General features: G+C 41.8%; 1 protein-coding gene across 6 annotated transcripts; it reads left to right on the top strand.

Moving 5' to 3' along the window:
• Positions 1–979: 979 nt before the first annotated feature.
• Positions 980–12,079, top strand: STX16 (syntaxin 16). 6 transcript variants are annotated; one of them, XR_003570952.1, is made up of 10 exons: positions 980–1,205; positions 3,485–3,496; positions 4,517–4,624; positions 5,123–5,263; positions 5,775–5,937; positions 6,845–6,936; positions 7,289–7,432; positions 7,974–8,054; positions 9,980–10,176; positions 11,015–12,079. XR_003570952.1 is itself a non-coding variant. In XM_027881232.1 (9 exons), the coding sequence occupies exons 1-9, from the start codon at positions 1,071–1,073 to the stop codon at positions 10,082–10,084; spliced, it is 981 nt and encodes a 326-aa protein (XP_027737033.1). In that variant the 5' UTR covers positions 980–1,070; the 3' UTR covers positions 10,085–12,079. The 6 variants fall into 6 exon arrangements, 5 of the variants coding, with proteins under 5 accessions (XP_027737033.1, XP_027737034.1, XP_027737035.1 ...); XM_027881232.1 differs by having other exon boundaries at positions 9,980–12,079; XM_027881234.1 differs by having other exon boundaries at positions 981–1,151; positions 3,452–3,496; positions 9,980–12,079.
• Positions 12,080–13,693: the final 1,614 nt, after the last annotated feature.

The following is a 13,693-nucleotide window of genomic DNA, read 5'->3' as shown; positions in this document are numbered from 1 at the left end:
AGCTTCCCTGGCTGTGCTGGGCAGCAGCTGCTGATGTTTCCACAGGGATTATGCTGGATGTCCCTTGGAGTGCAGGAACCTGGCATGTGATGCACCAGAGGGACCACAAAACTAGCTTGTGTCACATTTGCTCTGCACTTGGAGCAGCCTGTCTGGCCTGATAGAGCAGCAGGAGGAAATCATTTTAGTCGCCTTATTGCAAAGCCTCCTTCAGAGAGTCAAACCCCATACTGTCATTTTAAATAGTTTGTCCATTTTCAGGGAACATGGACATGGACATGGACCTGGGGATGGACTCAGGAATGGATGAGGTGGTGTTGATGTGGATTTGGACGTGGAAGTGGATGTGGAGTTGGATGAAGGGATGGATGTGGTGTTGGATATGGGATTGGCATTCGGGATGGATGCGGGATGGTTGGTTGTGGGCACAGATTGGGGGAGGGGTGTGGTGCCACACGTGGGGCTGCATGTGGGTCTGGATGTGGGGCAGGATGCGGTCCTGGAGGTCAACCTGGATGTGAGGCGGGCTGTGGATCTGGGCTTAGGGAGGGATTTGGGGCGGGTGTGGGGGCTGCACGTGGGCATGGACTCTTGACTGGATGGGGAGCTGCATTTAGTGATGGATGCGGGGATAAACGTGGGGATGAATTTGGGGCTGGATTTGGGAATGGGTTTGAGGATGGATGTGGAAATGGATTTAGGGCTGGATTTGGGAAAGGCCGGGGAGTGCCCGTGTCTGTGCGGGCCGGAACGCTGGTGTCGGGCCGGAACGCTGGTGTCGGGCCGGAACGCTGGTGTCGGGGCGGCGGGCGCGGGCGGAGCGGCGCGGGGCGCGCGGGCCGGAAGGCGTTTAGCGCTGCACAACGCGGAAGTGCCGGCGCGGGCCGCGGCGATGGCGGCGCCCGGCGGGGGCCGGGCCGGGGACAGGGACAGGGGGGAACCGGGACCCGGCAGGGCCAGGGCCGGCCCGGGCACGGCCCGCTGAGGGCTCCCGCCACCGGCCCTCCGAGGGGCGGCCGCCGCGCGTGCCGGGCGGCGCTCGGGCCGCGGGCCCGGCGGGCAGGGGGGCCATGGCCACCCGGCGTCTCACGGACGCGTTCTTGTTGTTGCGGAACAACGCGGTGCAGAGCCGGCAGCTGCTGGCCGAGCAAGTGAGTAGTTTCGGCTCCTCCAGCCCTCGGGGGTCACGTAGCATGGCTGCTGCGGTGAGTCTCCTCCCTTCATCCTTCTGTACCTCGCCGGGCAGCCGAGCTGTGCCCCCACCCTCTGCCCTCCTCCGAGCCCTCTCCTCAATCCCTATCGCCCTCCCGCCTCCCTCCCTGCCCTGTTGATCCCTCTCCCTGCTCCCTTCAAGGAAAGCGAATAGAAGAGATCTGTCTGTGTGCTGATCTGTATTCCCTTCGTGAATAATATATTTTTGTTCTAAGAGCTTCGTGTTAGCGTTGACATGAGGTGTTTGGTCCTCTCTGGCTTTTGATGCCTCTTTACCTCAAAGAAAACCCAAATTCATTTCATAGAGCAGAACTCTTCTATTCACCTCGGTGTGGGCACTGTTAAATACACTTGGTGTAGTTTATTCCCATTGCTTAAATTTTTCCACAACTTGCTCTGGTGTTCGTTGCCCTTTTTATTTTAATTTTCCCTAAGTGCAAATAGTACTCAAAGACATCTTTGAGAGAGGAAGTCAGTAGATTTCCCTCATAAAAGTTATTCATTCAGAGGCAGTTTCTGCAGCTTTTTCAAAGTTTTGAGCCATGATGGGCTGCCTGGCAGCTCAGCTCTGCTCAGGTTTCCACACTTTCTGTTTAAGCGTATCATTTATTTGTCACAGGCACCAGAAACTATCTGCTGGCAGTCTCATCATTCTAAATTGCTTTACATTAATGCATTTTTGTTAAGAAAAGCAGTGCTTCGTGTTGCTGTTTATGGTATTTGTTCCTTGTTAACTTTATTACACCTGTGTCTAACAAGCTGTGTATGAAATTGCTTTTGTAGAACAGGAAATGTCAACGGTAATTTGTATTACACGTGTGTAACTTGGCTCTGCATTTGGTGCCTGTTAAGGTTTCCTTGCCAATATCAATATCACTTCTTTAGATGCTCGGGGGTTTTTAAAATATCACCCAGAAAAGGCAGGGATGGTTTAAACTCACATACAGACAACTGAGCATGAAATGCACTTTGCTCAGCAGTGAGTGCCGTATCACTTAAAACATGCATAAAACGTTTATTGACAGTGTTTTTCAACATGAATGGAAGGTGGTTGCTGGGCTGCTCATTCACAAGGAGGTGAACAGTGACTTGAATTCTCCTCTGTGCAGTGGGTGAAGTGAGTCAGTGGCTCAGTTTGGATCCTGGTGGGCATTCAGGGTTCTGTAGCGACCACGAGTGAACTGTTTTAGCCAGAAGTGTAACACTGTGAGTTATTTGTCTCTCAGGTTTTCAGGGGCCTGTCCCTGCCAGAGCTGCAGGTTTTCCTGTGGCTGGTGCCAGCAGGGCAGGGCTGCAGGTTCTCTCTCACAGTGCTTCACCTTAGTTCACTCCCCAGGCTTCTCCTCAAGACATCCTTTGCTATGAGAAGCCTCTGTCCAAAATCACCTTCTACCCTGGCAGATGCACCCTCATGAGGACACTCAGCCACTCCTTACACTCAGTTAATCAGCAGCATTTTAACAGTACAGTCCTGTTTCAAGAGCTTGGGGTGGGATAAGGACCATCAGTTGATGCTGCTTTGTTAAACCACAAGTGTTTGTCCTCATTTTGGATCTGCTTTGTTCACCTGTGAGTGAAATACCCTTTTGCTCACACACACAGTGCAAACACAGAGAAGCTGCAGATTGTTTGCCTTTTGTATTTTTTCAGACCCTTGCAGGGTTAATGTTCCCTGAAAGCAGAGCACAACTCCAGTGTGTACAGAAGAGAGCATATGCTGCATTTTCTTTTGCTTTTTGTCTTTTGCTGTCTGTGTTATCCTGTGGCAGCTGGAGTGCTTGTTGATAAATATCTTTCAAAAGCTTGTTTGTGCCTCCTCCAATCGTAGTCAAACCCTGCAGCTCCCCTGTGGGTGCTGAATGCTGCAGTCAATGGCCTTTGCTGTCCTCCTTCAGTGTGTTCTACTGCAGTGTCTCTACCTGACAATTTACTGTCTGGAAACTTTACTGGGCAGTTACTTTGGAAAACAAACCAAGCTCTGGACTTGATCTCTTGTGTTCTTGCTGTTTACCAAGGAACTGAAATATTTCTGTAAAAAGTTGGTGTATCAAGCAAAATGCTGACTTCAAATAGAGTATCATGATGTATTTATTGATTAGTCGTGTCTTTAAAGGGCAGTTTGTTTGTTCTTGGTAAACCATCATGCTTTAAACATCAATCAGTATTTTCTCAACTGACCATGCCCTATATCTGTCCTATGTCTCTTTTTTTCCCTTTTATCTTTTGCTGTCTCTAACTGGATGGGGCTGATGGGATCCACAAATCACTTCAGGAGCTGGATGAGGTATTGTTTTTCACATTTTATTCTGCCGTGGTGCATCAAGCCTACATCATTGACCTAAAATGTTCCTTTCCTTACTCTGCTGGTTTATTGAATTTCTTTACAGAGGATGAAGTGTCTCCATGCACGAGGCTGCATTAAGTCAAGCATTGTGAATAGATAAATGCGTAAACTAGTCTGACTTGCTGTACATGTGTGGGATAGAATGACTTTGCACAATGAAGCCAGTAACTATTTTTCATGCTGTGCATGAATTATACAAACTTTATTGATCAGGAATAAGGTCAGGGATAAAAAACAGCTTTCAAGAAAGAATTGCCAGGAAGGAAGAGGGATCAGGTAGAGAAACACAAAGCTTTTCAGACCTGATAAAGGAAAATTAGAAATTTGGGAAAAACTAGGAAGGGAGGTGTTTGTATTAAATCTTCTCCTGAGAACAAGCAGTGAAGTAATTAGTTATGTTTCAAGTGGAATCACTGATGATCATCTCTAGAACTGCCTTGGCTATTTGTGTTTAGCACATTTTAACATCCACTAAACAATAATTTAACCATTTAAGCTGTGTGTCAGTTTGCAAGAGTGTTTGTCTGGCTAAATAACATTGTTTGAGAACAAGCATGGGATACTGTTTTATTTCCTGTAGTTACAAGAAGCATTTTTTCTGAGATTCTCCCCCTTGCAGTTCTCAAACTTGCCTGGCCTGATACAAACTGTGCTGGGAACACGAAAGGTACCAATGAGAGAGCTACTTGAATCTCCTCAGAATTTATTTTGAGAGTGACTCATCTTTCAGATCCTGTGGGAAGTGGGAAGACGTAGGTCACTGGCACACGGGACAAACCAGGAGATGTGTTGTGTGATCGTAGCTGCGTCATGTTTGAACTCATCTTTGAGGTCACTTTTTGTGATAAGGCACACGTGCACTTTTCCTGATGTTCAAGGATTAAATTCAATAATTGAAATTAATTTAATTTCAATTTGACTCGAATTAAATTAATTTGCTGTATTTTTTGTCCCCTGCAGCTGGCTGATGATCGCATGGCACTGGTGTCGGGAATTAGTTTAGATCCCGAAGCAGCGATTGGAGTCACGAAACGTTTACCTCCCAAATGGGTCGATGGGGCAGATGAGGTGAGTTCTGTGGCAAATCCAACACACAGTTTGGCTTCTCGTGTAGGGATTTATTGGTGTTGTCAGTTACTTTCTCAATGCTGTCAGTTCTACGACAAAAGTAGTTTGAGAAGAAAGATTAAAATTAGTGTTTTCTAAATTGACCTCCTTGTTTAGAGGAATGGCCTGAATTTTCATTTATATTTTTGGGAGTTGGCTAAATCTTCTTGCTATGGTACTATATAATGATAAAAAATGTTATTCCAAGTTAATGAAGCTCATTTGAAAACAGCAGTCTTGCCTAAGATGGACAAAAGTAGGTTTAAAAAAATTACCAAGCTCAAAGTCTATAAGAATATTCAGTTGCTTCTCAGTCAGCTTTTTATCTGGTTTTTAATAATCTTTGGCCTGCTTTTGATGTTACAGATTACTGTCAATGATTTTTGTCTAACATTTGTCAGAACCCTGTCCTGAAACACGAGTTACTTCCCTTTCTTCCTCCTGGGCTTTCTGTTTTAGATTCAGTATGACATTGCCAGGGTAAAACAGAAGATGAAGGAATTAGCCAGTCTTCACGACAAACATCTAAACAGACCCACACTGGATGACAGCAGTGAAGAGGAACGGGCAATAGAAATAACAACCCAGGAGATCACACAGGTACAGGCTCATTTCAGCTCTCACCCTCCAGTCTGACATATCTTGAAGCATTAGGACAAGGCAGTGGTTTGCTTTGAGGAGAGCATTTCGTTTGTAATCAGTATTAGAGTGAGAAGCCCTGGGCTCTGTGCTCAGAACTGCACTCACTTCTCGGTGAACTTCCCAACAAGTCATTAACCTCCCTGTTCCTTCACTTACTTGTTGGTTTTTCTACTTGGAATAGGATTAATCAGATCAAATTTACAGATGTCTCAGAGAAATACAGATTAAGGCCAAGCAATTATAATGAAGCAAATGCCTTTGGTCAGAGTAGTTGTGTTATTCAGCTACCTTGTTAACTTTAGGTTCTTTGTTCTGTTTCTGTATCTTTCTAAATATTGCACAAGGCAATAAAAATTAATTTTAAAAATCTAGAAATCAAAATATTAATGTTCCATTTGGCACTTTTGCACTGTGATATGTCAAGTGTGAGCTGCTGTCTGTGTTTTTACTAATGGCCTTGTTTTCTCAGTTATTCCACAGATGCCAGAGAGCAGTCCAGGTGTTGCAGAGCAGGTCCCGTAGCTGTACAGAACAAGAAGCCCGTGTTCTCAGGAATGTAGTGTCTTCCTTAGCACAGTCCCTTCAGGACCTGTCCACCAACTTTAGGCATGCACAGTCTGACTATCTCAAACGTAAGCACAAGAGATACAGTAATACAGGGGCACCTCCTGTGGAAAGCACTGTGTGCTTGTTCTCTCGGTCGGGGAAGTTCAAGCACGGAAGGGTTGAGTGATGCACACAGGACTAGCTAGAGGTTAGAATTTGAGGAGTTCTGGTTCACAGCCCATGTTCAAACTGATTTATGCTACTTCTCTTTTGTATTGCTGAAGGAGAAATGGCAAAGTTAAGCATATCTAACAAAATCAGTGTATTTCACCCATCCGTATTTTTAATGCCTCTTTGCTGCTCTAACTGTGGTCTGAAAAGCTGCTTCTGTGACACTGGTGAAGCAGCCATTGCCCTTCAGCCATGATACCTGCTGTAGATGGCAGGCTGTGATAGACAAAACTGTGATAAATTAAAATTCTGCATCCATAAGCAGATTGGAAGTGGAGTAGCTTCTGTTTAAAACTCTAAAACTGTGTGCAGTTCTATTTTTGGCTAAGTAAGATTATTTTAATCGTGGAAGAAACCCACAAAAACTTGATGTTCAAATTTAACATTGATATTTCTTCCTCCTGTGGTATAACTGGCATAGGTGGAACTGAAGATCACAGTTCAGACAAGAGATGTTCCTAAGAGAATTTGTTATAAAATAGCCTAAAGTGATCACACTTTAAGGCTCTTAACTTACCTAATCTTTTTAACTTCGTAGAACACAACAATTTAAAAATCACTGATTTAATTATCTTGCAAGTCTGGTTGAATTTGTTGTGCTTTGTTAAATAGTAAGCCTGTGTGACAGTTAAAATTTAGGTACTGTTATGTCATTTATTAGCCAGATTTTCTTTTTTGTGCTCTTCCATCTGGTGCTTCAGACTTTCACTCTGATTTTAGTGTGCATAAATATTGTGCTCAAACATGGCTTGTCTTTTATAGGCATGAAGAATAGAGAAGAAAGGTCCAAACACTTCTTCGACACCTCAGTCCCACTGATGGATGATGGGGAGGATGATACACTTTATGACAGAGTAAGTCCCTTGTCACAGCACCTTTCTGGCCACAGGCAAGAGCAGTTGTAGAAAACTGTGATTCTGAGTTTGGATGGAAGGTGGCACTCTTTAAAGTGAACTGTAAAGAGTGACTGAAGACTTTCAGTATGACAGATTGCTGAAAAAATGGTGCAGTGATTTGTTTCTGCACAAATTGTCTTGTAGAGCTCTATCAGACTTCTGTTTTGCTTTGTGGAGTTTGGGGATACTGCATTTCTAATCAGTGTGGGAGTTGTTCTGTTGTGTCCTCACTAATAGTACCACAGAATATTTTTAACTGTTAACATTCAGTTAACAGTTGGTTCAACCCCTGAATCTTTTATTTCCCCAGGGTTTTACAGATGACCAGCTGGCGCTGGTGGAGCAGAACACACTAATGGTGGAAGAGCGGGAGCGAGAAATCCGTCAGATTGTCCAGTCTATCTCTGATCTCAACGAAATATTTAGGGACCTGGGAGCAATGATAGTAGAACAGGTACATGGACACCACAGTGTTAGTAAGAAAGAGGAGATTCCAAGGCTTCCAGACCTCTTCCTGTTTTCATGTGCTGCTCACTTTTCCTAACTTGCCTCTTATCTTCAGGATAAGATAGTCCTTATCTTTGGGATAAGGTTGAAACCTTCCAGGAGTTGAATTAATGGAGATAAATAAATAAGAAGTCAACTAGTTATGTTGACTTAAAAAAGTGTCAGACTTAAAAAAAGTAGTAATAAAATAAAAAGGCTGAAGCTCTGATGATTATTTCTCCCAGAGATTCAGTTCACGTTCAATGCCAAAAGTACCTGGTGTGGAAGTAAGATGATGATTAGGGATGTGATGTGAGATGTGGACAGAGCTGCTGTTGGGCACTGAGCAAGGAAGTTGTTTAGTGAAGTCCCAACTAGTTCTGTAAAAGTTCATTGTTTACATAGTTCATGAGCTGTTTATTGTTAATTACTCTGCTGTTTGTAACAATAATTGCTTTATGAAGTTCATTTTACTTCAATTTGCTGCTTGTTTTCTCCTTTTTATTTAGGGAACAGTTCTAGATAGAATTGACTATAATATTGAACAGTCATGTATGAAAACAGAAGAGGGTCTAAAACAACTACATAAGGTAAGCTGATGGAATTAAGCTGTTTTGCATATCTAATAATATTTTATAATTTAATAGCTGTTAAGTTATTCAGCCAGTTTTCAGTTTGACATGGTCCCTTTTAGGAACGATTGCTGTACAATATAAAATGCCCAACTGTACTGCAGTAGGAGCTTTCCATATAACTTCTGTTGATGTCACGCTTGATGCCTTGTGTTAATTTCTTAAATGACTTTCTGGGCATCCAAGCAATGTGCTTTGATATTTATACTGCTGAGCTGCTGGGACCTATGTGCAGTTCCTTCTCTGTTTGGAGAGCAAGGCACTTGGGAAACGGGACTGGTTACTGGGTACCTCACTAGATTTCACTTTAAAAACATTATCTAGCAAAATAATTACTAATATTTTGTTTCACCATCTGACACTTAACACAGTTTTTAGTATGAACACCTGACAAGTTTTAGTTGGCAGGAGAGCAGAGGTTTGTGGTTATTTTGTTTTGTTGGCTTTTTTGTTCTGTTTTGATTCTGTGGTAAGTTCTGACTTGTCACCTCAGTTCAGTCCTTCCATTGCTGGAAATAAAGTCCAACAGAGATTTATGCAAAAGCCTCTTAAGTAAAACGTTCTGTTTTGGAAACCTGGACAGCTGATTTCTACACACTCAACTTCCTGTGCTGGTAGACCTGTAATATATGGATAGCAAAAAATGTGCCATTTGAGGAAAAGAAAAATAAATTGGTTATAGGATTATTCTTGTTATACACACAAGTAATTGGACATCACTGAAACAAGGTGTTGACTGTGGATGAGCAAAGCTTAAAGTAATTGGAAGCAATTTGTACAGACTGAACTGGAAATAAATGAATCAGTTGGAATCGATGTTATTTCTGGTCTAGTGGTGGGTAATGAATTCTCAGCAAGCCCCTGGTTGGATTACTGCCTGGAGTATGGATTTTTGATCCCATATGTACCTGCTTTTAATACAGCATAGGAATTTTTTCACCTGGCATGGAAGACATACACAGATCCGAGTAGGAACATCAGAGATACTCTGGTGTTGCAGTACTGGTGGCAGCTTTATTCTGATTTAGTTATCTATAATGTCTTTTTTTTTTTTTTTCTGTTTTAATTGGCATAATTATTATAAACTACCAAAACAGCACTTTCACAGGAATTGCATGAATTCACTGCAGAAATCTGGTGATATGAATCAGTAGTTACCAATTCCTGCTTCACATGAAAATTAGAATCAGTCACTGATGAAGTCAATAGTCACATTGGTTGAATTTTACATAGTTTCAGGTCAAAAATTCCTCTTTAGCAGATCTGGTAATTAATTACTTTCCAAGGACTATAAAGGAGAAGAATTAATATAGTTTTCCCTTTAAATTTTGAAGCTTTATTTATTAAATAAAATTAAATTCAAGCTTTGTTCCATTTAGCTTCTATCAGCAGACTTTCATTTGGCTTTTGGAGAGCTTTCTCCATGTTGTGCCATTTTAATTCCCCTGGGAAAGAGAGGCAAGGGATGAGAAAATATGGTTAGAAGAGAGAAGGAAAGAAGCAGAAATCTGAGAACCTAATCACAAAGAAAGCTTTCAGTGCTAATTGAAATTAAATGAAAATGCACAGCTGGATAAGGTCCAACAACAATGCCTATTAAAAAAATGAAGTTTTGTCGTGACTTTTAATGACCTTCAAATATAAAACAGGATCTTATCTCAAAGGGAGTAACACAGGTAAATGTGACTTCAGTGCAGACTTTATTCACTGGAGTCTGTGATGCAGATCAGAGTTATTTTGGGGGAACTGCTTGCAATAGGCATGGTCTGGAATGTCAGGTTACCAAAGAGCCATCTGAAGCACATGTATTTCACTTGTAAGAGTGTCTGTACCTCAGCCCTGCAGAAATCTAAAGTGTTCACTCCTCCTTTTCTGTTTTACAGGCAGAGCAATATCAAAAGAAGAACCGGAAGATGCTCGTTATTTTAATTTTGTTTGTTATAGTAATTGTCCTCATTGTTGTTCTTATTGGTGTAAAGTCACACTAGGTTTCGCTTCATTTTCTCATTTTTGGAGTTTCTGTGAACTTTTCTCCCAATGTGAATGGATGGACCTGCACTCCAGAAAGCTGCCTTTGAATGTACGAGCCCTCGTGGTGCAACGTCTGTGCAATGTTTCTGTAGAATCCTTCCAAGTTTGGTGATCTGTGAGGTGTTTGTAAGGCTTATGTGGAAAAATTCAGGAAATCTGACGCTCCCACACACAAAAAAAATTGGCGTTCTCTGCTGAGGTATTTGGAAAACACAGTATTTAAAACTTATTAAAAATTGAAGTTTACCAGTGAGTACAGTAATTAGTGTGTTACTGTGAACAAAAATGTGTTGTCTTCTATATTCTTATGTCATAATTGTTACAGGCTTCAAATTTAAACCATGTTACTGAGCCAGTGGGACTAGATATCAAAAATTGATCCAGGTGTAGAATGTGTTGAGGCACAAAATTGTTTGATTTGATTCCCTTTTTTCCAGATTCAAAACTCCAGAGAACTGGATAGACAGCTAAAACAGAAAGGTTTGAGCAACCAGAACGTAATCCAACCCCTGTGATCTTAATTTAGATACTGCCCCATTACTAAGAATCAGTGGTACTTGATCTTGTAAATAACAAGATGTAATCACTGGCATAATTTAACATGTTTAGTTAATTAAAAATTTTTCTGAGCTTGAGTAATCATGGGAACGATTTTCCTCACCGGAATGATCATTTATCTTTTCATGCTTCATTTTTTTTTTTAGTTTAAAGTACAGGCATTACATGAAAGCGGTGGCGAAGTTAAACTGAAAAAAGTGGAGTAGAAACCCAAAAAGAGAATCTCTCTGGCCTGCTGTAGTGGGGCTCAAATGTTTCAAACTTTAGTTGGTGTATAAGCTCTTTATTTTACAGTGCATTTGTCCATGTGGGTTATGTTTTTTGTGCAGGAAGTGACTTCACTACAGTACATATTACATCATTTTCCCTGGCAGAAGATTCTCTTTCAAATGTCTGCCTGGAAGAGGATGTGTTTATGGTCTCTAAGTGACCACGGGAGGTGCCATGACAGTGACATGTTCCAAGGCCTTCAGTGGAGAATTTGGGGGTTCTTTTCACTACTTTTTTTCAGTGGAAAACTTTGCTGCAGGCCATACAACAGGAATTAGGGCAGCATGTGAGTAATAGAATACTCCTGATTTAATTCAGGCCTGAAGTGGTGTGCAATTGTAGTGGCCTTGCCTTAATATTTTTAATACGGCTTTTTTATAATTTTTATTTTTTTTCCCAAAGGGACTGTAACTTCCTTCATTTTCTGACAGATAAAAGTGCTCCCCATTCAGTCGCAGAGATGCTCTGCTCCCTCAATGCAGTTTCATAACACTGTTGAAGTTGTATAAGTTGCCTGCCCTGAGTTTCTTTACTGTGTACTAAAGGAGGACGTGAGATGTGGCTTTAAACTGACCATTTTCAGGAACGGACCTGAAATCAAAGACTGAGAAGACATGAAAGCCTTGGCTTTTTATGGGGCTTCTGAAAAGCTTTGTACCACTCCTGTTACCTCTAGAGAAAGGGGATGTTGGACTACCAAAACTACCAGTTCAAATTCTTTGTTAAATTCACCAAGTAAATTGGTAAAAGACTGAGGCTTGTGGTTGGGTGTGCAGCTCCCCTGTTCTGGTGATAGATCTTTTCAATGATCGTGAGTAAAACTACTGTCTCCCTCATGCTGTCTGCATCAGCTGGTGTGAAGCAGCATATTGCTATAATTTAATATACTGTATTTGCAACTTTCTCTCTAACATGAGATCGTGTTATTTATTTCTGTCTTGACCGGTGCTTTTTGACATTTTATCATGGCAAATGAATCTGAAGGAGTAATAAAACACTTCCAACCTAAGTGGGCAATTATTCATTTTTTTAAAAAAAATATATAAACCGAAACATACTTTTGTGATGTTAAGGCATTTCTGTTCTTCATAATTAAATGAAAGTGGCAGTGACATGATATATCTTTAAAAAAAAAAAAGTAACTTTTGTAGCACAATGTAAACTTGCATTGTCAAGAGTTATTTCCCATGAGTTATGCCCATGATATCCTAACTCCACTGAAGTAACTGGCTACCAATTTTCTATCCAAATTCTGTACAAGGAAATGCGTTATTAATATGTATCAAACAAGAGGTTAAATTCAGATGTCAATAGTCCTTTGTAACTCGAGGCTTCTAAATCATTGCAGGTGTTTAACTCTGAGTCAGTCTCAATAACCATCAGCAGCTAAATCAAACCCCCATGCTGTGCTTTGGGGGACTCTCTCCATGTGGCCTCCTAAAGAAGGGGTGCTGTGTGTGCCTTTGGGCAGTGAGAGCCCCAAAATCCACAGCAGCTGCTGCCTTACTCAGGTGTTCCAGGAGCAGGAGCTGCCTGAACCTCCTGACTGTGCTTCTGTCCAGCCCTCTTGTGTCCAGTCCTCTCTGTGCTGCTGCAGACAAAGCTGGTGCCCTCTCTCCTGCAGGTTGTGATCTCCTCGTGGTTGCTGGATCCTTCTCATCCTGTATGGAAGCTCTAATTCCTTACATAGGAACAGAACAGCGTTACTGGAGCATCTCCCAAGAATCTGGGGCTCCTCACCTGGAGGGAATGGCCTGTAAAGCTGTTGGCTTGTACAGAATTTCTCCATTAAAATGCATGTAAGCATGCAAGAAATGAGCTGCTGCTTGTTAACAGAAATCAGTGGGAGTCATGTGTGGACAGCATTAAAAGCACTGTAAAAGCAAATTTATTCCTACTGCAGGTTTTCTCTAGAAACTGAAAAGTGAAACGGAAGAATTGGTTTCTTGATTGGTGATTTTTGGAATGTGCTAAAAATTTGAATGACTGTAGTTGGTGAAGTGTTCACTGGGATTGCCTGGATTTTGTTGATTTAGGGTTTGCTTTTATGAACCACTTAAAAGGATCTTAGCGCCTTTGCTTAAATCTTTGGAAACTTTGCTTTCGGTGCAGCCTTGCAAAATGTAAGTTCTTGGATAGGTGGCAGTGAAACCAGTTTTGATGGGGAAAAAAATATGTTTACTATAAAATAAACCCCCAACCCAACAGCCTTCTTGAATAAAAACCATTAAAACAGGGAATTCATTATAATTTTGCATATTAATTATGATTGATGGATTAGGTAAGGTGATGTTTTAGTGGCTTGATTCCACAAATATCTGTAGAGGATCAATAATTGGAAGACAGGTCCTGGCTGCACCTTCTGCCATGGCCTGTACAAATAGTAATGTTTGATGATGATGATGATGATGGGACATTCACAGGGAATTTCTGTAGGTAGGATTGATTTCCTCAGTCCATTCGCTTCACAAGGACGCTCCTCTGCTGTCCTTAACTGACAAAAGGAGGATTCTGGGCTAGGTGAGTGTTTCCTACTACTTTGCTTGCCTTTCAGACACTGTATTCAGGGGAATGTGCTGTATTTGTACTCTGACAATAGCAGGAACACTGGGAGTTTACTGCCTGGCAGAATCCTTGGAATGCCTGAATTGCTGTGTATACTGTCATTCCTATCTCCCATACTGTCCAAATGTATTGGGATAACAGTGAACCCCTGAACAGTACGTGTTCTGTGGCTC

Source organism: Empidonax traillii, unplaced genomic scaffold (genome assembly GCF_003031625.1).
Source record: "Empidonax traillii isolate 1590-97213 ecotype Southwest subspecies unplaced genomic scaffold, ASM303162v1 scaffold86:size2944007, whole genome shotgun sequence".
NCBI lineage: Eukaryota > Metazoa > Chordata > Aves > Passeriformes > Tyrannidae > Empidonax > Empidonax traillii.
This window is presented reverse-complemented; position numbering and strand designations above follow the sequence as displayed.

What these genes read in the sequence shown, in the direction of transcription:
- STX16 (XM_027881232.1), top strand. Translation starts at nt 1,071, where the DNA reads ATGGCCACCCGGCGTCTCACGGACGCGTTCTTGTTGTTGCGGAACAAC. An exon ending in ATGATACACTTTATGACAGA is followed by an intron (nt 6,937 to 7,288) that starts GTAAGTCCCTTG and finishes TTATTTCCCCAG; the next exon opens with GGTTTTACAGATGACCAGCT. An exon ending in GAGCAATGATAGTAGAACAG is followed by an intron (nt 7,433 to 7,973) that starts GTACATGGACAC and finishes CTTTTTATTTAG; the next exon opens with GGAACAGTTCTAGATAGAAT.